Below are 25,234 nucleotides of genomic sequence, written 5' to 3' on the forward strand. Positions count from 1 at the left end.
TCCACACCACACACCAGGCGATTCCCCTTGGTACCATGTGAGGGGATGTGTAACGAAAAAACACCCTCGCATGTCTCCGCTACAGGAGAAATCAGACAATAGGCAATCCCCCCCCCCCACCACCTCTACCAACAGTGTATGTTTTCCAGGCAACCTGTGGATCTATAGTAGGAATGAATGCAGCAGGTTTTAAAATGTGACAGTTAGTAATGACTACAGCTGTGCACCAGCAAGGTGATCTGGGAATTGTGACATTTAGTAATGACTACATCTGTGCACCAGCAAGGTGATCTGGGAATTGTGACAGTTAGTAATGACTACAGCGGTGCACCAGCTAGGGGATCTGGGGAATGTGACAGTTAGTAATGACTACAGCTGTGCACCAGCTAGTTGATCTGGGAATTGTGACAGTTAGTAATGACTACATCTGTGCACCAGCTAGGTGATCTGGGAATTGTGACAATTAGTAATGACTACATCTGTGCACCAGCAAGATGATCTGGGAATTGTGACAGTTAGTAATGACTACATCTGTGCACCAGCAAGGTGATCTGGGAATTGTGACAGTTAGTAATGACTACAGCTGTGCACCAGCAAGGTGATCTGGGAATTGTGACAGTTAGTAATGACTACAGCTGTGCACTAGCTAGGGGATCTGGGGAATGTGACAGTTAGTAATGACTACAGCTGTGCACCAGCTAGTTGATCTGGGAATTGTGACAGTTAGTAATGACTACATCTGTGCACCAGCTAGGTGATCTGGGAATTGTGACAATTAGTAATGACTACATCTGTGCACCAGCAAGGTGATCTGGGAATTGTGACAGTTAGTAATGACTACATCTGTGCACCAGCAAGGTGATCTGGGAATTGTGACAGTTAGTAATGACTACATCTGTGCACCAGCAAGGTGATCTGGGAATTGTGACAGTTAGTAATGACTACATCTGTGCACCAGCAAGGTGATCTGGGAATTGTGACAGTTAGTAATGACTACAGCTGTGCTAGGTAAGCTGGAAAACGTGGACCGTTGGTAGATCTCGAGGACCGGTTTGGCCACCCCTGAACTAGAATCACAGTAATAGAGGGGCAGCCTGCTCTATCCACACAATAGAACAGGTTACCGATCCCCGACCATTGATCAGGGCTGTGTGCCATGGTACGTACGTTGTGAGTGTGTTCAGTCCGCAGGCCTTCATCTTCAGCATGCGATCCCGCCAGTACGGCAGAGGGACGCGGAAATAGTGCAAGGACCCACCCAGAATCCTGAACGGTTCTCCTTCCAGCAAGAACTGCGCATCCTCAGCCTGAAGTCCCTTCTGTCGGCCAATCATCCTCCAGGAAAAGGAATCCAGTAAGCGATGCCTGTGGGGAGAAGACAGCGGCTCATCCAACACACAATGTACTACTGGTAAATACAAATCTATGTTATATTACTGTACTATGATTATCTCTCCTCTAAGCCTCTTATCTATAGAAGTATGGCAGGTCTGTCCTCACTGACACATCCCTCATCTCCTGATATACTCTGTGCTGCTGGGGACCCTGCTCCTCCCTCTATATAACCCTCAGTCTGTGGCTTCCTGCTGCCCCCATTCCCCTCCTCACATCAAGTCACTGCCCCTGTCACATGCAGCCCTGTCCTCACTGACACATCACTGATCTGCTGATATACTCTGTGCTGCTGGGAATCCTGCTCCTCCCACTATATAACTCTCAGTCTCTGGCTTCCTGCTGCCCCCATTCCCCTCCTCACATCAAGTCACTGCCCCTGTTACATGCAGCCCTGTCCTCACTGACACATCACTCATCTCCTGATATATTCTGTGCTGCTGGGGATCCTGCTCCTCCCACTATATAACTCTCAGTCTGTGTCTTCCTGCTGCCTCCATTCCCCTCCTCACATCATGTCACTGCCCCTGTCACATGCAGCCCTGTCCTCACTGACACATCACTCATCTCCTGATATACTCTGTGCTGCTGGGGACCCTGCTCCTCTCACTATATAACTCTCATTCTGTGGCTTCCTGCTGCCCCCATTACCCTCCTCACATCATGTCACTGCCCCTGTCACATGCATCCCTGTCCTCACTGACACATCACTCATCTCCTGATATACTCTGTGCTGCTGGGGACCCTGCTTCTCCCACTATATAACTCTCAGTCTGTGGCTTCCTGCTGCCCCCATTCCCCTCCTCACATATCAAGTCACTGCCCCTGTCACATGCAGGTCTGTCCTCACTGACACATCGCTCATCTCCTGATATACTCTGTGCTGCTGGGGACCCTGCTCCTCTCACTATATAACTCTCAGTCTGTGGCTTCCTGCTGCCCCCATTACCCTCCTCACATCATGTCACTGCCCCTGTCACATGCAGGTCTGTCCTCACTGACACATCGCTCATCTCCTGATATACTCTGTGCTGCTGAGGACCCTGCTCCTCTCACTATATAACTCTCAGTCTGTGGCTTCCTGCTGCCCCCATTACCCTCCTCACATCATGTCACTGCCCCTGTCACATGCAGGTCTGTCCTCACTGACACATCGCTCATCTCCTGATATACTCTGTGCTGCTGGGGACCCTGCTCCTCTCACTATATAACTCTCAGTCTGTGGCTTCCTGCTGCCCCCATTCCCCTCCTCACATCATGTCACTGCCCCTGTCACATGCAGCCCTTTCCTCACTGATACATCACTCATCTCCTGATATATTCTGTGCTGCTGGGGACCCTGCTCCTCCCACTATATAACTCTCAGTCTGTGGCTTCCTGCTGCCTCCATTCCTCTCCTCACATCATGTCACTGCCCCTGTCACATGCAGCCCTGTCCTCACTGACACATCCCTCATCTCCTGATATACTCTGTGCTGCTGGGGAACCTGCTCATCCCACTATATAACTCTCAGTCTGTGTCTTCCTGCTGCCCCCATTCCCCTCCTTACATGATGTCACTGCCCCTGTCACATGCAGCCCTGTCCTCACTGACACATCCCTCATCTCCTGATATACTCTGTGCTGCTGGGGACCCTGCTCCTCCCACTACATAACTCTCAGTCTGTGTCTTCCTGCTGCCCCCATTCCCCTCCTCACATCATGACACTGCCCCTGTCACATGCAGCCCTGTCCTCACTGACACATCCCTTATCTCCTGATATACTCTGTGCTGCTGGGGACCCTGCTCCTCCCACTATATAACTCTCAGTCTGTGGCTTCCTGCTGCCTCCATTCCCCTCCTCACATCAAGTCACTGCCCCTGTCCTCACAGACACATCACTCATCTCCTGATATACTCTGTGCTGCTGGGGACCCTGCTCCTCCCACTATATAACTATCAGTCTGTGGCTTCCTGCTGCCCCCATTCCCCTCCTCACATCATATCACTGACCCTGTAACATGCAGCCCTGTCCTCACTGACACATCCCTCATCTCCTGATATACTCTGTGCTGCTGGGGACCCTGCTACTCCCACTATCTAACTCTCAGTCTGTGGCTTCCTGCTGCCTCCATTCCCCTCCTCACATCATGTCACTGCCCCTGTCACATGCAGCCCTGTCCTCACTGACACATCACTCATCTCCTGATATACTCTGTGCTGCTGGGGACCCTGCTCCTCCCACTGTATAACTCTCAGTCTGTGGCTTCCTGCTGCCTCCATTCCCCTCCTCACATAATGTCACTGCCCCTGTCACATGCAGCCCTGTCCTCACTGACACATCACTCATCTCCTGATATACTCTGTGCTGCTGGGGACCCTGCTCCTCCCACTGTATAACTCTCAGTCTGTGGCTTCCTGCTGCCTCCATTCCCCTCCTCACATTATGTCACTGCCCTGTCACATGCAGCTCGGTCCTCACTGACACATCCCTCATCTCCTGATATACTCTGTGCTGCTGGGGACGCTGCTCCTCCCACTATATAACTCTCAGTCTGTGGCTTCCTGCTGCCTCCATTCCCCTCCTCACATCATGTCACTGCCCCTGTCACATGCAGCACTGTCCTCACTGACACATCCCTCATCTCCTGATATACTCTGTGCTGCTGGGGACCCTGCTCCTCTCACTATATAACTCTCATTCTGTGGCTTCCTGCTGCCCCCATTACCCTCCTCACATCATGTCACTGCCCCTGTCACATGCATCCCTGTCCTCACTGACACATCACTCATCTCCTGATATACTCTGTGCTGCTGGGGACCCTGCTTCTCCCACTATATAACTCTCAGTCTGTGGCTTCCCGCTGCCTCCATTCCCCTCCTCACATCATGTCACTGCCCCTGTCACATGCAGCCCTGTCCTCACTGACACATCACTCATCTCCTGATATACTCTGTGCTGCTGTGGACCCACTCTACCTCTCAGGCTCCTCCCATGACATTAGTATACATTACTTCTGGCCCATTTGGAACTGCCTGGCAACGTAGGACTCCTGCCTTGTATTGGGCTGATTTAAGTGAATTGGGGATATTGGTTGCAATGCAATATCATGGTTACAAGAGACAACGTAGGCACAATCCTTCCTATAATAACTGGGCATTGTGGTGTACAGGAGCATCCGGGGTGTACAGGAGAATCCTGGGTGTGGTTTACAGGTACTATAGGTCAGGGTTGTACAGGAGCGTCATGGGTGTACAGGGGCATCATGGGTGTACAGGGGCATCATGGGTGTACAGGGGCATCAGGGGTGTACAGGGGCATCAGGGGTGTACAGGGGCATCAGGGGTGCACAGGGGCATCAGGGGTGCACAGGGGCATCAGGGGTGCACAGGCACATCAGGGGTGTACAGGCGCATCAGGGGTGTAGTTTACAGGTACTGTAGGTCAGGGGTGCACAGGAGCGTCAGGGGTGTAGTTTACAGGTACTGTAGGTCAGTGGTGCACAGGCGCGTCAGGGGTGTAGTTTACAGGTACTGTAGGTCAGTGGTGCACAGGCGCGTCAGGGGTGTAGTTTACAGGTGCTGTAGGTCAGGGGTGTACAGGAGCGTCAGGGGTGTAGTTTACAGGTACTGTAGGTCAGGGGTGTAGTTTACAGGTGCTGTAGGTCAATGGTGCACAGGAGCGTCAGGGGTGTAGTTTACAGGTGCTGTAGGTCAGGGGTGCACAGGCGCGTCAGGGGTGTAGTTTACAGGTACTGTAGATCAGGGGTGCACAGGCGCGTCAGGGGTGTAGTTTACAGGTGCTGTAGGTCAGGGGTGCACAGGAGCGTCAGGGGTGTAGTTTACAGGTACTGTAGGTCAGTGGTGCACAGGCGCGTCAGGGGTGTAGTTTACAGGTGCTGTAGGTCAGGGGTGTACAGGAGCGTCAGGGGTGTAGTTTACAGGTACTGTAGGTCAGGGGTGTAGTTTACAGGTGCTGTAGGTCAGGGGTGCACAGGAGCGTCAGGGGTGTAGTTTACAGGTACTGTAGGTCAGTGGTGCACAGGCGCGTCAGGGGTGTAGTTTACAGGTGCTGTAGGTCAGGGGTGCACAGGAGCGTCAGGGGTGTAGTTTACAGGTGCTGTAGATCAATGGTGCACAGGCGCGTCAGGGGTGTAGTTTACAGGTACTGTAGGTCAGTGGTGCACAGGCGCGTCAGGGGTGTAGTTTACAGGTGCTGTAGGTCAGGGGTGCACAGGCGCGTCAGGGGTGTAGTTTACAGGTACTGTAGGTCAGTGGTGCACAGGCGCGTCAGGGGTGTAGTTTACAGGTGCTGTAGGTCAGGGGTGCACAGGAGCGTCAGGGGTGTAGTTTACAGGTGCTGTAGATCAATGGTGCACAGGCGCGTCAGGGGTGTAGTTTACAGGTACTGTAGGTCAGTGGTGCACAGGCGCGTCAGGGGTGTAGTTTACAGGTGCTGTAGGTCAGGGGTGTACAGGAGCGTCAGGGGTGTAGTTTACAGGTACTGTAGGTCAGGGGTGTAGTTTACAGGTGCTGTAGGTCAGGGGTGCACAGGAGCGTCAGGGGTGTAGTTTACAGGTGCTGTAGGTCAGGGGTGCACAGGCGCGTCAGGGGTGTAGTTTACAGGTACTGTAGGTCAGTGGTGCACAGGCGCGTCAGGGGTGTAGTTTACAGGTGCTGTAGGTCAGGGGTGTACAGGAGCGTCAGGGGTGTAGTTTACAGGTACTGTAGGTCAGGGGTGTAGTTTACAGGTGCTGTAGGTCAGGGGTGCACAGGAGCGTCAGGGGTGTAGTTTACAGGTACTGTAGGTCAGTGGTGCACAGGCGCGTCAGGGGTGTAGTTTACAGGTGCTGTAGGTCAGGGGTGCACAGGAGCGTCAGGGGTGTAGTTTACAGGTACTGTAGGTCAGTGGTGCACAGGCGCGTCAGGGGTGTAGTTTACAGGTGCTGTAGGTCAGGGGTGTACAGGAGCGTCAGGGGTGTAGTTTACAGGTACTGTAGGTCAGTGGTGCACAGGCGCGTCAGGGGTGTAGTTTACAGGTGCTGTAGGTCAGGGGTGTACAGGAGCGTCAGGGGTGTAGTTTACAGGTACTGTAGGTCAGGGGTGTAGTTTACAGGTACTGTAGGTCAGGGGTGCACAGGCGCGTCAGGGGTGTAGTTTACAGGTACTGTAGGTCAGGGGTGTAGTTTACAGGTGCTGTAGGTCAGGGGTGCACAGGAGCGTCAGGGGTGTAGTTTACAGGTACTGTAGGTCAGGGGTGCACGGACGCGTCAGGGGTGTAGTTTACAGGTACTGTAGGTCAGGGGTGCACGGACGCGTCAGGGGTGTAGTTTACAGGTACTGTAGGTCAGGGGTGTAGTTTACAGGTGCTGTAGGTCAGGGGTGTAGTTTACAGGTGCTGTAGGTTAGGGGTGTAGTTTACAGGTACTGTAGGTCAGGGGTGTACAGGAGCGTCAGGGGTGTAGTTTACAGGTACTGTAGGTCAGGGGTGTACAGGCACGTCAGGGGTGTAGTTTACAGGTGCTGTAGGTCAGAGGTGCACAGGCGTGTCAGGGGTGTAGTTTACAGGTGCTGTAGGCCAGGGGTGCACAGGTGCGTCAGGGGTGTAGTTTACATGTTCTGTAGGTCAGGGGTGCACAGGAGCGTCAGGGGTGTAGTTTACAGGTGCTGTAGGTCAGGGGTGCACAGGCGCGTCAGGGGTGTAGTTTACAGGTGCTGTAGATCAATGGTGCACAGGCGCGTCAGGGGTGTAGTTTACAGGTACTGTAGGTCAGTGGTGCACAGGCGCGTCAGGGGTGTAGTTTACAGGTGCTGTAGGTCATGGGTGTACAGGAGCGTCAGGGGTGTAGTTTACAGGTACTGTAGGACAGGGGTGTAGTTTACAGTTGCTGTAGGTCAGGGGTGCACAGGAGCGTCAGGGGTGTAGTTTACAGGTACTGTAGGTCAGTGGTGCACAGGCGCGTCAGGGGTGTAGTTTACAGGTGCTGTAGGTCAGGGGTGCACAGGAGCGTCAGCGGTGTAGTTTACAGGTACTGTAGGTCAGTGGTGCACAGGCGCGTCAGGGGTGTAGTTTACAGGTGCTGTAGGTCAGGGGTGTACAGGAGCGTCAGGGGTGTAGTTTACAGGTACTGTAGGTCAGTGGTGCACAGGCGCGTCAGGGGTGTAGTTTACAGGTGCTGTAGGTCAGGGGTGTACAGGAGCGTCAGGGGTGTAGTTTACAGGTACTGTAGGTCAGGGGTGCACAGGCGCGTCAGGGGTGTAGTTTACAGGTACTGTAGGTCAGGGGTGTAGTTTACAGGTACTGTAGGTCAGGGGTGTAGTTTACAGGTGCTGTAGGTCAGGGGTGCACAGGAGCGTCAGGGGTGTAGTTTACAGGTACTGTAGGTCAGGGGTGCACGGACGCGTCAGGGGTGTAGTTTACAGGTACTGTAGGTCAGGGGTGCACGGACGCGTCAGGGGTGTAGTTTACAGGTGCTGTAGGTCAGGGGTGTAGTTTACAGGTGCTGTAGGTCAGGGGTGTACAGGCGCGTCAGGGGTGTAGTTTACAGGTGCTGTAGGTCAGGTGTGCACAGGCGCGTCAGGGGTGTAGTTTACAGGTGCTGTAGGTCAGGGGTGTAGTGTACAGGTGCTGTAGGTCAGGGGTGTAGTGTACAGGTGCTGTAGGTCAGGGGTGTAGTGTACAGGTGCTGTAGGTCAGGGGTGTAGTGTACAGGTGCTGTAGGTCAGGGGTGTAGTTTACAGGTGCTGTAGGTCAGGGGTGCACAGGAGCGTCAGGGGTTGGGGAGAGAACCCATATCTGCAGGACATGTTACCATGAGCAAGCCCTTCCAGGACTGCCCAATATCAGCACACGCCTGACAGATGTGGGCACATGTGGGTGGTTACCCTCTATATACAGAATACAATAGTATACAAGTAATGCCCTCACCGTGTATGGAGACGTCAGGACAGAGCTGCAGCAGAGATCAGGCTGCGGGAGGACTGAGCTAGGAATATAAGGCTCATTCTTATCAGACAGAGACAATGTCCAAGGCTGTCTCCTCTCTGCGGCTGTAATCAGAGAGTAGGCGCCAGGGTGTGCCTGTAGTGTGCCTGCTAATGGGGTTACCCCTCAGGTGAGTTAGGAGTGAGGGTGTTATATTCTGCTGATATTCAAAATGTCATTACTGAACTGTCAACTGTTTATGCCGACAATGGCAATACCCCTCACCCTAGACAGGGGTGCTCTGCCGCATCCCGTCAACAGGCCCGGGCTGGGGTAAACCGTACCCAGGTGAAGGCTCACCCGCCCTCTTTGGCAAAATAAATTATACATGCCGCCAAAACGGGAACCTGCGTCACCACGCTAACTGTTGATAAGAGAAATGGCCCTAATATAGCTCAAACAATTACAGAGATACTTCCTCACTAGTGTTCCGGATCCAGGATGATCCCGACACCTGGTCCCCACTAATAGATACAGGGAATACACATAGGAATGACTGACCCCAGGAGAAGGTGAGTGCAGCAGCCTCTCTCTCCCAGCCAGGGTCTGGATTACAGAGATACTTCCTCACTAGTGTTCCGGATCCAGGATGATCCTGACACCTGGTCCCCACTGATAAATACAGGGAATACACATAGGAATGACTGACCCCAGGAGAAGGTGAGTGCAGCAGCCTCTCTCCCCCAGACAGGGTCTGGATTACAGAGATACTTCCTCACTAGTGTTCTGGATCCAGGATGATCCTGACACCTGGTCCCTACTGATAGATACAGGGAATACACATAGGAATGACTGACCCCAGGAGAAGGTGAGTGCCGCAACCTCTCTCTCCCAGCCAGGGTCTGGATTACAGAGATACTTCTTCACTAGTGTTCCGGATCCAGGATGATCCTGACACCTGGTCCCTACTGATAGATACAGGGAATACACATAGGAATGACTGACCCCAGGAGAAGGTGAGTGCAGCAACCTCTCTCTCCCAGCCAGGGTCTGGATTACAGAGATACTTCCGCACTAGTGTTCCGGATCCAGGGTGACCCTGACACCTGGTCCCCACTGATAGATACAGGGAATACACATAGGAATGACTGATCCTAGGAGAAGGTGAGTGCAGCAGCCTCTCTCCCCCAGCCAGGATCTGGATTACAGAGATACTTCCTCACTAGTGTTCCGTATCCAGGATGATCCTGACACCTGGTCCCCACTGATAGATACAGGGAATACACATAGGAATGACTGACCCCAGGAGAAGGTGAGTGCAGCAACCTCTCTCTCCCAGCCAGGGTCTGGATTACAGAGATACTTCCTCTCTAGTGTTCCGGATCCAGGATGATCCTGACACCTGGTCCCCACTGATAGATACAGGGAATACACATAGGAATGACTGACCCCAGGAGAAGGTGAGTGCAGCAACCTCTCTCTTCCAGCCAGGATCTGGATTACAGAGATACTTCCTCACTAGTGTTCCGGATCCAGGATGATCCCGACACCTGGTCCCCACTGATAGATACAGGGAATATACATAGGAATGACTGACCCCAGGAGAAGGTGAGTGCAGCAACCTCTCTCTCCCAGCCAGGGTCTGGATTACAGAGATACTTCCTCACTAGTGTTCTGGATCCAGGATGATCCCGACACCTGGTCCCCACTGATAGATACAAGATACATAGGAATGACTGACCCCAGGAGAAGGTGAGTGCAGCAGCCTCTCTCCCAGCCAGGGTCTGGATTACAGAGATACTTCCTCACTAGTGTTCTGGATCCAGGATGATCCCGACACCTGGTCCCCACTGATAGATACAAGATACATAGGAATGACTGACCCCAGGAGAAGGTGAGTGCAGCAGCCTCTCTCCCAGCCAGGGTCTGGATTACAGAGATACTACCTCACTTATGTTCTGGATCCAGGATGATCCCGACACCTGGTCCCCACTGATAGATACAGGGAATACACATAGGAATGACTGACCCCAGGAGAAGGTTAGTGCTGCAACAGGGAAGATTAGATGGTTATATTATTCTCATGCCCACAACAGACATCACCATCAGCCATTAGATGGCAGCAATTCAAGCAGGACTTGCGACAGGTTTAGCCGTACTGAGCAGGTAAGCGCTGTGTGTCTGGGTGCGACGTGTGCGATATGCAATGCGTCCAATCAACAATTGAATTGTGACAATTGTTTGGGTGTGTAATCAGTGATGTTAGACAGGAAAATGAGACGCCCAAAACTCCCCTGTAGTCATGATCTGCTTCTATTTCCTACAGGCGGATTTTCTGCTTTCACAATACATCTGGTAGTATAATTGTTGTATTGTTTTAGAACACACACTGGTTTCCTCCTGCGCTTAGACCTGTATGATACAAGGGCTGTAATCACCCTCTGCATACGTGGTTTGTCAGGGTGTCCAGTAAGCCGCAGGGAGGGCTACACTGACCACCTCTGAACCAGGCCCCCGGTACTCCACACCACAATGTCAGGGAGGGCTACACTGACCACCTCTGAACCAGGCCCCCGGTACTCCACACCACAATGTCAGGGAGGGCTACACTGACCACCTCTACACCAGGCCCCCGGTACTCCACACCACAATGTCAGGGAGGGCTACACTGACCACCTCTGAACCAGGCCCCCGGTACTCCACACCACAATGTCAGGGAGGGCTACACTGACCACCTCTACACCAGGCCCCCGGTACTCCACACCACAATGTCAGGGAGGGCTACACTGACCACCTCTACACCAGGCCCCCGGTACTCCACACCACAATGTCAGGGAGGGCTACACTGACCACCTCTACACCAGGCCCCCGGTACTCCACACCACAATGTCAGGGAGGGCTACACTGACCACCTCTACACCAGGCCCCCGGTACTCCACACCACAATGTCAGGGAGGGCTACACTGACCACCTCTGAACCAGGCCCCCGGTACTCCACACCACAATGTCAGGGAGGGCTACACTGACCACCTCTGAACCAGGCCCCCGGTACTCCACACCACAATGTCAGGGAGGGCTACACTGACCACCTCTGAACCAGGCCCCCGGTACTCCACACCACAATGTCAGGGAGGGCTACACTGACCACCTCTGAACCAGGCCCCCGGTACTCCACACCACAATGTCAGGGAGGGCTACACTGGCCACCTCTGAACCAGGCCCCCGGTACTCCACACCACAATGTCAGGGAGGGCTACACTGACCACCTCTGATACAGGCCCCCGGTACTCCACACCACAATGTCAGGGAGGGCTACACTGGCCACCTCTGAACCAGGCCCCCGGTACTCCACACCACAATGTCAGGGAGGGCTACACTGACCACCTCTGATACAGGCCCCCGGTACTCCACACCACAATGTCAGGGAGGGCTACACTGAGCACCTCTGACCCAGGCCCCCGGTACTCCACACCACAATGTCAGGGAGGGCTACACTGAGCACCTCTGAACCAGGCCCCCGGTACTCCACACCACAATGTCAGGGAGGGCTACACTGACCACCTCTGAACCAGGCCCCCGGTACTCCACACCACAATGTCAGGGAGGGCTACACTGACCACCTCTACACCAGGCCCCCGGTACTCCACACCACAATGTCAGGGAGGGCTACACTGACCACCTCTACACCAGGCCCCCGGTACTCCACACCACAATGTCAGGGAGGGCTACACTGACCACCTCTACACCAGGCCCCCGGTACTCCACACCACAATGTCAGGGAGGGCTACACTGACCACCTCTACACCAGGCCCCCGGTACTCCACACCACAATGTCAGGGAGGGCTACACTGACCACCTCTGAACCAGGCCCCCGGTACTCCACACCACAATGTCAGGGAGGGCTACACTGACCACCTCTGAACCAGGCCCCCGGTACTCCACACCACAATGTCAGGGAGGGCTACACTGACCACCTCTGAACCAGGCCCCCGGTACTCCACACCACAATGTCAGGGAGGGCTACACTGACCACCTCTGAACCAGGCCCCCGGTACTCCACACCACAATGTCAGGGAGGGCTACACTGGCCACCTCTGAACCAGGCCCCCGGTACTCCACACCACAATGTCAGGGAGGGCTACACTGACCACCTCTGATACAGGCCCCCGGTACTCCACACCACAATGTCAGGGAGGGCTACACTGGCCACCTCTGAACCAGGCCCCCGGTACTCCACACCACAATGTCAGGGAGGGCTACACTGACCACCTCTGATACAGGCCCCCGGTACTCCACACCACAATGTCAGGGAGGGCTACACTGAGCACCTCTGACCCAGGCCCCCGGTACTCCACACCACAATGTCAGGGAGGGCTACACTGAGCACCTCTGAACCAGGCCCCCGGTACTCCACACCACAATGTCAGGGAGGGCTACACTGACCACCTCTGAACCAGGCCCCCGGTACTCCACACCACAATGTCAGGGAGGGCTACACTGACCACCTCTACACCAGGCCCCCGGTACTCCACACCACAATGTTAGACAGAATCCCATTGCCGTACACGTTCTCTCCCTGATTATATCAATGTGAGTTTGATTTTTCATACTTTACCATCTACATGGACTGATTGGGAACGGAAACGTGTGCGAGCGCAGCGAGCCATGTGACACTTATTGGGGTACACATGTTCAGATGTTGACACCCGCAACCCCCCAAAAAATAGTCATGTCGGCCCTTTCATGTGTTGACATTTTGCTTGTGTCGACCTTGTACCAATGTGTACATCGACCTTGTGCATGTCCATCTTGTCAATATCGCCCATGTTCAATATTATTCCTGAGGGGCCGAAATCAGCCCCGTTCCGATGATGGGTGGGGGGGGGGGGGGGGTCTGCGTTGGGGATACACATAGAACACCCAGCTCCTGTGCGGTGTAACTACACAGCCGGCACACAGGATCCGGCGCTGGGGATACACATAGAACACCCAGCTCCTGTGCGGTGTAACTACACAACCGGCACACAGGATCCGGCGCTGGGGATACACATAGAACACCCAGCTCCTGTGCGGTGTAACTACACAGCCGGCACACAGGATCCGGCGCTGGGGATACACATACAACACCCAGCTCCTGTGCGGTGTAACTACACAGCCGGCACACAGGATCCGGTGCTGGGGATACACATACAACACCCAGCTCCTGTGCGGTGTAACTACACAGCCGGCACACAGGATCCGGCGCTGGGGATACACATACAACACCCAGCTCCTGTGCGGTGTAACTACACAGCCGGCACACAGGATCCGGTGCTGGGGATACACATAGTACACCCAGCTCCTGTGCGGTGTAACTACACAGCCGGCACACAGGATCCGGCGCTGGGGATACACATAGTACACCCAGCTCCTGTGCGGTATAACTACACAGCCGGCACACAGGATCCGGTGCTGGGGATACACATACAGCACCCAGCTCCTGTGCGGTATAACTACACAGCCGGCACACAGGATCCGGTGCTGGGGATACACATACAGCACCCAGCTCCTGTGCGGTATAACTACACAGCCGGCACACAGGATCCGGTGCTGGGGATACACATAGAACCCACAGCTCCTGTGCGGTGTAACTACACAGCCGGCACACAGGATCCGGCGCTGGGGATACACATAGTACACCCAGCTCCTGTGCGGTGTAACTACACAGCCGGCACACAGGATCCGGTGCTGGGGATACACATAGAACACCCAGCTCCTGTGCGGTGTAACTACACAGCCGGCACACAGGATCCGGCGCTGGGGATACACATACAACACCCAGCTCCTGTGCGGTGTAACTACACAGCCGGCACACAGGATCCGGCGCTGGGGATACACATACAACACCCAGCTCCTGTGCGGTGTAACTACACAGCCGGCACACAGGATCCGGCGCTGGGGATACACATAGTACACCCAGCTCCTGTGCGGTGTAACTACACAGCCGGCACACAGGATCCGGCGCTGGGGATACACATAGTACACCCAGCTCCTGTGCGGTGTAACTACACAGCCGGCACACAGGATCCGGTGCTGGGGATACACATAGAACACCCAGCTCCTGTGCGGTGTAACTACACAACCGGCACACAGGATCCGGCGCTGGGGATACACATAGAACACCCAGCTCCTGTGTGGTGTAACTACACAGCCGGCACACAGGATCCGGTGCTGGGGATACACATAGAACACCCAGCTCCTGTGCAGTGTAACTACACAGCCGGCACACAGGATCCGGCGCTGGGGATACACATAGAACACCCAGCTCCTGTGCAGTGTAACTACACAGCCGGCACACAGGATCCGGCGCTGGGGATACACATAGACCACCCAGCTCCTGTGCGGTATAACTACACAGCCGGCACACAGGATCCGGCGCTGGGGATACACATACAGCACCCAGCTCCTATGCGGTATAACTACACAGCCGGCACACAGGATCCGGTGCTAGGGATACACATAGATCACCCAGCTCCTGTGCGGTGTAACTACACAGCCGGCACACAGGATCCGGCGCTGGGGATACACATAGAACACCCAGCTCCTGTGCGGTGTAACTACACAGCCGGCACACAGGCTCCGGCGCTGGGGATACACATAGTACACCCAGCTCCTGTGCGGTGTAACTACACAGCCGGCACACAGGATCCGGTGCTGGGGATACACATAGTACACCCAGCTCCTGTGCGGTGTAACTACACAGCCGGCACACAGGATCCGGTGCTAGGGATACACATAGAACACCCAGCTCCTGTGCGGTGTAACTACACAGCCGGCACACAGGATCCGGTGCTGGGGATACACATAGAACACCCAGCTCCTGTGCGGTGTAACTACACAGCCGGCACACAGGATCCGGCGCTGGGGATACACATAGAACACCCAGCTCCTGTGCGGTGTAACTACACAGCCGGCACACAGGATCCGGTGCTGGGGACACACATACAGCACCCAGCTCCTGTGCGATGTAACTACACAGCCGGCACACAGGATCCGGTGCTGGGGATACACATAGAACACCCAGCTCCTGTGCGGTGTAACTACACAGCCGGCACACAGGATCCGGCGCTGGGGATACACATAGAACACCCAGCTCCTGTGCGGTGTAACTACACAGCCGGCACACAGGATCCGGCGCTGGGGATACACATAGAACACCCAGCTCCTGTGCGGTGTAACTACACAGCCGGCACACAGGATCCGGCGCTGGGGATACACATAGAACACCCAGCTCCTGTGCGGTGTAACTACACAGCCGGCACACAGGATCCGGTGCTGGGGATACACATAGTACACCCAGCTCCTGTGCGGTGTAACTACACAGCCGGCACACAGGATCCGGTGCTGGGGATACACATAGTACACCCAGCTCCTGTGCGGTGTAACTACACAGCCGGCACACAGGATCCGGTGCTAGGGATACACATAGTACACCCAGCTCCTGTGCGGTGTAACTACACAGCCGGCACACAGGATCCGGCGCTGGGGATACACATAGTACACCCAGCTCCTGTGCGGTGTAACTACACAGCCGGCACACAGGATCCGGCGCTGGGGATACACATAGAACACCCAGCTCCTGTGCGGTGTAACTACACAGCCGGCACACAGGATCCGGCGCTGGGGATACACATAGAACACCCAGCTCCTGTGCGGTGTAACTACACAGCCGGCACACAGGATCCGGCGCTGGGGATACACATAGAACACCCAGCTCCTGTGCGGTGTAACTACACAGCCGGCACACAGGATCCGGCGCTGGGGATACACATAGAACACCCAGCTCCTGTGCGGTATAACTACACAGCCGGCACACAGGCTCCGGCGCTGGGGATACACAGAACACCCAGCTCCTGTGCGGTGTAACTACACAGCCGGCACACAGGCTCCGGCGCTGGGGATACACATAGAACACCCAGCTCCTGTGCGGTGTAACTACACAGCCGGCACACAGGATCCGGCGCTGGGGATACACATAGAACACCCAGCTCCTGTGCGGTGTAACTACACAGCCGGCACACAGGATCCGGCGCTGGGGATACACATAGAAGCCCCAGCTCCTGTGCGGTGTAACTACACAGCCGGCACACAGGATCCGGCGCTGGGGATACACACAGAACACCCAGCTCCTGTGCGGTGTAACTACACAGCCGGCACACAGGCTCCGGCGCTGGGGATACACATAGAACACCCAGCTCCTGTGCGGTGTAACTACACAGCCGGCACACAGGATCCGGCGCTGGGGATACACATAGAACACCCAGCTCCTGTGCGGTGTAACTACACAGCCGGCACACAGGATCCGGCGCTGGGGATACACATAGAAGCCCCAGCTCCTGTGCGGTGTAACTACACAGCCGGCACACAGGATCCGGCGCTGGGGATACACATAGAACACCCAGCTCCTGTGCGGTGTAACTACACAGCCGGCACACAGGATCCGGCGCTGGGGATACACATACAACACCCAGCTCCTGTGTGGTGTAACTACACAGCCGGCACACAGGATCCGGTGCTGGGGATACACATAGATCACCCAGCTCCTGTGCGGTGTAACTACACAGCCGGCACACAGGATCTGGCGCTGGGGATACACATAGAACCCCCAGCTCCTGTGCGGTATAACTACACAGCCGGCACACAGGATCCGGCGCTGGGGATACACATAGATCACCCAGCTCCTGTGCGGTGTAACTACACAGCCGGCACACAGGATCTGGTGTTGGGGTCTGTCCTGTGTTCCATGACAGTGCCAGCAGCAATTCCTGCACATACAGCACACACACCTATACAGTATGTACGGGCGGCACATTACCCTAGCAATCATCTGCCTTTGTCCTGTGTCATTCCTCAGGATATGTACATTTCCTTTTTCCCTTGTGTTCTGTATTTCTCTGTATTTTGTATCTGGTTCTAATCATGTTATTATTTCCATGGCACTACAAGGGGTCCGCAGCTTGTTACAAAGTACATAAACAGCACACACACACACACACACACACACACAAGGGATACAATAGAGATAACTGCAGAACAAGGACTAGATATAAACACATTGCTGCATCAGCAGTGATAACACCTAAATCAGCAGCGGTAAGGCCGGGCTGCATCCTGGAATAACGCAATCACTATCTCCATGTGTTGTGGAGTTATGGTGGTGTATAACTGTCCTTGTATTGTGGAGTATAACTGTCCCTGAATTGTGGAGTTATGGTGGTGTATAACTGTCCGTGTATTGTGGAGTATAACTGTCCCTGTATTGTGGAGTATAACTGTCCCTGTATTGTGGAGTTATGGTGGTGTATAACTGTCCATGTGTTGTGGAGTTATGGTGGAGTATAACTGTCCATGTATTATGGAGTTGTGGTGGTGTATAACTGCCCATGTATTGTGGAGTTATGGTGGTGTATAACTGCCCATGTATTGTGGAGTTGTGGTGGAGTATAACTGCCCATGTATTGTGGAGTTATGGTGGAGTATAACTGTCCATGTATTGTGGAGTTATGGTGGAGTATAACTGCCCATGTATTGTGGAGTTATGGTGGTGTATAACTGCCCATGTATTGTGGAGTTGTGGTGGAGTATAACTGCCCATGTATTGTGGAGTTATGGTGGAGTATAACTGTCCGTGTATTGTGGAGTTATGGTGGAGTATAACTGCCCGTGTATTGTGGAGTTGTGGCGGAGTATAACTGTCCATGTATTGTGGAGTTATGGTGGTGTATAACTGTCCGTGTATTGTGGAGTTATGGTGGAGTATAACTGTCCATGTATTGTGGAGTTATGGTGGTGTATAACTGTCCATGTGTTGTGGAGTTATGGTGGAGTATAACTGTCCATGTATTGTGGAGTTATGGTGGTGTATAACTGTCCATGTGTTGTGGAGTTATGGTGGTGTATAACTGCCCATGTATTGTGAAGTTATGGTGGTGTATAACTGTCCATGTATTGTGGAGTTATGGTGGTGTATAACTGCCCATGTATTGTGGAGTTGTGGTGGAGTATAACTGTCCATGTATTATGGAGTTGTGGTTGTGTATAACTGCCCATGTATTGTGGAGTTGTGGTGGTGTATAACTGCCCATGTATTGTGGAGTTATGGTGGAGTATAACTGTCCGTGTATTGTGGAGTTGTGGTGGAGTATAACTGTCCATGTACTGTATTATGGAGTTGTGGTGGTGTATAACTGCCCATGTATTGTGGAGTTATGGTGGTGTATAACTGCCCATGTATTGTGGAGTTGTGGTGGAGTATAACTGTCCATGTATTATGGAGTTGTGGTGGTGTATAACTGCCCATGTATTGTGGAGTTATGGTGGTGTATAACTGTCCATGTGTTGTGAAATTGTGGTGTGTATAACTGTCCATGTATTGTGGAGTTGTGGTGGTGTATAACTGTCCATGTATTGTGGAGTTGTGGTGGTGTATAACTGTCCATGTATTGTGGAGTTATGGTGGAGTATAACTGTCCATGTATTGTGTTATGTGACATATATGTAGATAAAGGCCTGTTGTGCACCATCTCACCTGTGCACACATTAGGATGTATCCGAGCGGCGCAGCACAATACGTTTGGGTGCCAGGAGTGTAGTTTTAATGAGCAATTCTCGTGGGGCTGTTACCTTGGAGATGAAAAGAAACAGACGACAAAGGAAGAGCGCTCTGGTTATCGGATTCCTGCTTCCTGCCCATAACAGCCAAGTATGTTGTGTTGTGTCAGCACTTGCCGACACTGACATTCTTATTTCCACAATCCTTCCCCAACTGAGATAAGATAAACTGATCCGGCATCTGGTATCATCTATAGTCAATATGGCCAAAATGGTATGTAATCCTTACGTCAACATTCAGTATGTCAACACCAGAATGCCGACTGATACAATTAGAGGTTCACTTTAAGGCACCAACAAGGCATGTCAACATGCTGACTTGTGCAATGTCAATGTTATGACCATATTGACACTACATTTCGTCACCTGTTATCAGAACGTCTGTCATTCAGACCATGTCAGCATTTCGAACCACACCCGCCTTAACAGAACAATGGACCAAACAATTTTTGCCTATATCGCCAAGAACTCCATGTTAAGCAGGAGGCTGCTGATGTCACTGAATGATGTCACTCAGTGCGTATGCCCTATATGGTTAGTACGGCAGTGGATTGTATAGTGTGTAGCCAGCAGAGGGAGCACTGTGGAAGTACTCTTATCCCTGGTCACTAACAAACCCTGCAGGTATATGTTTATCTGCAGTATATGAGCGCATTGTTCTAATCTGTCCTTGAAGAGACTAAATCTATCTATATCTAACATGTGACTAACTGACATATTTCTGGGACAGCCCACATCATAATCACGGCCAATAAGAATGTGTCCTGTTGGCAGCAGTGTATGCCCCAGCGACACCTGTGTTATCTACTGGCCTGATGTAATGACCAGTATTTATTGGCTGGGTATCAGCATTTCGTTGTTTTTTTTTAAACTTTATATGGTATGACGATAACAGCCTGGATTGTACCTTTAAAGCTGTGCCATAGAATAGCAGAAGCATGTGAAATATAATATTCCCCGGGTGTAATTGCAAAGGATCAGAGAAATCTCCTGTGGAAAGGTCTGTCTGTGGCTGCTGGGCCCAGGGGGGCGGCTGGCTTTGCAGGGCGTGATGGCAGATATGTTTGCTGCTTAAGTTCTGCATGTATATGGACAGACTTACGTATACCCTCAATGTAGCAAGAGGGAAAGTGTGAAATATGGGAGAGATTGCCTGGGTAACAAGCACCAACCCTGGGTCTAGGAGAGACCCAATTAGCAGTCAGACGTTGCTGGTGCTCCCAAAGATAGTCCAGAAATTAAACTGAAGAAAAAGAGTCTAAGAGACGATTTAAGGGAACCATTTAGGTTTTTTGGGGCACGCTTGTTAAATAAGATTGGTTGGATGGAGAATGGTGCTAGATAAAATATAACTTTTAAAGGTAAGCCTTTAAAATTAGATGCGGATCAAAATTACATATAAACACCTTGTGAATGACATAAAGAGAATATATCAAGCCAAATTTAGGCTAAGAGTTGTGAGCGAAAATGATTTATACAACGGTTTGCCTATTGACCTTAATTTTATACAATTTAATGATTTACTTAGTAGACAAAAACCGTTGCCACACCGGACACACAACATCACTGCCTTATCCTATAGTATGTGGAATGGATCCCAATACGGAATGGGTTATGAAAGGGAGAGAGCGGAGAAGATCAAATGAGTATAGAGATAGTAAGGCTTCACCCTCAGAAACAGTAATGGTGGATAGCAGAGATGGGGGCGGTGTTTGTTAGCACCCCATTCTTTCTATTCTGAACCCTAACTTGTGGCTCTCTCATTCACTGAATTGTTGTGTCCATCTCTGCAATGCAGCACAAGTAACAGGGATAGGACACATAGGTTTGGATGAACAGCAGAAGCACACCTTAGCTCACCACTCAACTGGTACCTTCACGTCTAGAAGGAATTATAAAGCCATACTGCACTGAGTCGCCTGAAATCCGTTCGAACTCAGCAGCTAAGCAGTGAAAGGCTGGACCAGTACCTATATAGGAGACCAATAGGGAATATCCAGTGCTGTAACCCACTAGGACAAGATTATTGTGTTTCTGAGGGTAAAGCCCTACGATCTCTATACTTATTTGATCTTCTCCGCTCTCTACCTTTCATAACCCATACTGTATTGGGATTCATTCCACATACTATAGGATAAGGCAGTGGTGTTGTGTGTCCGGTGTGGCAACGGTTTTTGTCTACCAAGTAAATCATTAAATTGTATAAAATTAAGGTCAATAGGCAAACCGTTGTATAAATCTTTTTCGCTCACAACTCTTACTGTATGTAATTAGCCTAAATTTGGCTTGATATATTCTCTTTATGTCATTCACAAGGTGTTTATATGCATCTAATTTTAAAGGCTTACCATTAAAAGTTATATTTTATCTAGTACCATTCTCCATCCAACCAATCTTATTTAACAAGTGTGCCCCAAAAAACCTAAATGGTTCCCTTGAGTCGTCTCTTAAACTCCATGGAAACATCCTCTACACATTACTGAGCACCCTCCCTCCCAACGGCCAGGCAGAAACTGCTGGCGTGCCGACCTGAACCGATTGGTGCCTTTCACTCAACTTACGAATAGCCAGCGATGGCTAGCCTTTGTTTGCACATGGGCAGCTATCCTATAATCGCCAGAGCTGTGAATTTGCAGCCCTACAATCGGAGCTGAATCAGGCCCATGGACAGCTCACTCGGATATCAGATTCATTGTGTCGGGTAAGCAACAAACACTGATAGAAACAGGACAGCGTGCAGGAAGCAACATTCTATTCTCGGTAACAGAAACGTAACATGGCTGTGCGCCCATCCTAACGCTCATACAGAATGGTTTTACTGGCATCAATTAAATGCCTGACACCACCAATAAAATGAGCAAGAGGCGGTTTTCTGTGGTAGAAGAGCAATGACGGAATAACAGACAATACACCTAATAGCACAAAGGTTTCCTATTGTGTTTTTTGTAAACCAGTTTTGCAGGATAATCGTCGGCCTTTTTTTTTTTAAACCAGTTGTAGTTGGTCAATAAGAAACATCAATGAAGATTTCCACCTTGAACTCAGGTTAGTATTGGACTATACCAGGCCTCTGCTAGAAGCGGTGTGGGGGCCTTCGCTCCAGAACAAGTGGTGTAATGTCATCACAAAAAGGGGACGAGTACATAGCTGCCGGGTAGCTGGGTGTGTCCTAACCAACTGTACCAGGCCACCGACCTGGGTACCCTACAAGCCAGAGAAGCTCGGGGAGGAGGGGGGGGGGGGAGATTGAAGGGTCAACAGTGTCGAACTCGAAACCATAATGTCGACTTTTTTAGGTCAGTGGCGATGCCTGGGTACGCGGGCTTCCAATTAGCGTAGTGCTTTGCTCACCATGCATGCCGCATGTACGGGGCTAGTGCAGGTGCGCTCTGATCACACAGATGCATGCAGCATGTACGGGGCTAGTGCAGGTGCGCTCTGATCACACAGATGCATGCAGCATGTACGGGGCTAGTGCAGGTGCGCTCTGATCACACAGATGCATGCAGAATGTACGGGGCTAGTGCAGGTGCGCCCTGATCACACAGATGCATGCAGCATGTACGGGGCTAGTGCAGGTGCGCCCTGATCACACAGATGCATGTAGCATGTACGGGGCTAGTGCAGGTGTGCTCTGATCACACAGATGGGTGCAGCATGTACGGGGCTAGTGCAGGTGCGCTCTGATCACACAGATGCATGCAGCATGTACGCGGCTAGTGCAGGTGCGCTCTGATCACACAGATGCGTGCAGCATGTACGGGGCTAGTGCAGGTGCGCTCTGATCACACAGATGCGTGCAGCATGTACGGGGCTAGTGCAGGTGCGCTCTGATCACACAGATGCGTGTAGCATGTACGGGGCTAGTGCAGGTGCGCTCTGATCACACAGATGCGTGTAGCATGTACGGGGCTAGTGCAGGTGCGCTCTGATCACACAGATGCGTGCCGCATGTATGGGGCTAGTGCAGGTGCGCTCTGATCACACAGATGCGTGCAGCATGTACGGGGCTAGTGCAGGTGCGCTCTGATCACACAGATGCATGCAGCATGTACGGGGCTAGTGCAGGTGCGCTCTGATCACACAGATGCATGCAGCATGTACGGGGCTAGTGCAGGTGTGCTCTGATCACACAGATGCATGTAGCATGTACGGGGCTAGTGCAGGTGCGCTCTGATCACACCGATGCGTGCAGCATGTACGGGGCTAGTGCAGGTGCGCTCTGATCACACAGATGCGTGCAGCATGTACGGGGCTAGTGCTGGTGCGCTCTGATCACACAGATGCGTGCAGCATGTACGGGGCTAGTGCAGGTGCGCTCTGATCACACAGATGCGTGCAGCATGTACGGGGCTAGTGCTGGTGCGCTCTGATCACACAGATGCGTGCAGCATGTACGGGGCTAGTGCAGGTGCGCTCTGATCACACAGATGCATGTAGCATGTACGGGGCTAGTGCAGGTGCGCTCTGATCACACAGATGCATGCAGAATGTACGGGGCTAGTGCAGGTGCGCCCTGATCACACAGATGCATGCAGCATGTACGGGGCTAGTGCAGGTGCGCCCTGATCACACAGATGCATGTAGCATGTACGGGGCTAGTGCAGGTGTGCTCTGATCACACAGATGGGTGCAGCATGTACGGGGCTAGTGCAGGTGTGCTCTGATCACACAGATGCATGCAGCATGTACGGGGCTAGTGCAGGTGCGCTCTGATCACACAGATGCATGCAGCATGTACGGGGCTAGTGCAGGTGTGCTCTGATCACACAGATGCATGTAGCATGTACGGGGCTAGTGCAGGTGCGCTCTGATCACACAGATGCGTGCAGCATGTACGGGGCTAGTGCTGGTGCGCTCTGATCACACAGATGCGTGCAGCATGTACGGGGCTAGTGAAGGTGCGCTCTGATCACACAGATGCGTGCAGCATGTACGGGGCTAGTGCAGGTGCGCTCTGATCCCACAGATGCATGCAGCATGTACGGGGCTAGTGCAGGTGCGCTCTGATCACACAGATGCATGCAGCATGTACGGGGCTAGTGCCGGTGCGCTCTGATCACACAGATGCGTGCCGCATGTACGGGGCTAGTGCAGGTGCGCTCTGATCACACCGATGCGTGTAGCATGTACGGGGCTAGTGCAGGTGCGCTCTGATCACACAGATGCGTGCAGCATGTACGGGGCTAGTGCAGGTGCGCTCTGATCACACAGATGCGTGCAGCATGTACGGGGCTAGTGCAGGTGCGCTCAGATCACACAGATGCGTGCAGCATGTACGGGGCTAGTGCAGGTGCGCTCAGATCACACAGATGCGTGCAGCATGTACGGGGCTAGTGCAGGTGCGCTCTGATCACACAGATGCATGCAGCATGTACGGGGCTAGTGCAGGTGCGCTCGGATCCCACCGATGCATGCAGCATGTACGGGGCTAGTGCAGGTGCGCTCTGATCACACCGATGCATGCAGCATGTACGGGGCTAGTGCAGGTGCGCTCTGATCACACAGATGCATGCAGCATGTACGGGGCTAGTGCAGGTGCGCTCGGATCCCACCGATGCGTGTAGCATGTACGGGGCTAGTGCAGGTGCGCTCTGATCACACCGATGCATGCAGCATGTACGGGGCTAGTGCCGGTGCGCTCTGATCACACAGATGCGTGCAGCATGTACGGGGCTAGTGCAGGTGCGCTCTGATCACACAGATGCGTGCAGCATGTACGGGGCTAGTGCAGGTGCGCCCTGATCACACAGATGCATGTAGCATGTACGGGGCTAGTGCAGGTGCGCCCTGATCACACAGATGCATGTAGCATGTACGGGGCTAGTGCAGGTGTGCTCTGATCACACAGATGCATGTAGCATGTACGGGGCTAGTGCTGGTGCGCTCTGATCACACAGATGCGTGCAGCATGTACGGGGCTAGTGAAGGTGCGCTCTGATCACACAGATGCGTGCCGCATGTACGGGGCTAGTGAAGGTGCGCTCTGATCACACAGATGCGTGCAGCATGTACGGGGCTAGTGCAGGTGCGCTCTGATCCCACAGATGCATGCAGCATGTACGGGGCTAGTGCCGGTGCGCTCTGATCACATAGATGCGTGCCGCATGTACGGGGCTAGTGCAGGTGCGCTCTGATCACACCGATGCGTGTAGCATGTACGGGGCTAGTGCAGGTGCGCTCTGATCACACAGATGCGTGCAGCATGTACGGGGCTAGTGCAGGTGCGCTCTGATCCCACAGATGCATGCAGCATGTACGGGGCTAGTGCAGGTGCGCTCAGATCA

General features: G+C 53.0%; 1 protein-coding gene across 1 annotated transcript in view; it reads right to left on the reverse strand.

Annotated features, from left to right (window-relative positions):
* Window positions 1–25,234, reverse strand: part of GLB1L2 (galactosidase beta 1 like 2) — a 105,579-nt gene that overhangs the window by 74,599 nt on the left and 5,746 nt on the right. The window contains 1 exon segment of the mRNA XM_083163533.1: window positions 1,168–1,365. Within this exon segment, the coding sequence (XP_083019659.1) occupies window positions 1,168–1,365 (198 nt within the window).

This window comes from Crinia signifera, chromosome 19, assembly GCF_055691185.1.
Source record: "Crinia signifera chromosome 19, ASM5569118v1, whole genome shotgun sequence".
In the NCBI taxonomy this organism is placed as follows: domain Eukaryota; kingdom Metazoa; phylum Chordata; class Amphibia; order Anura; family Myobatrachidae; genus Crinia; species Crinia signifera.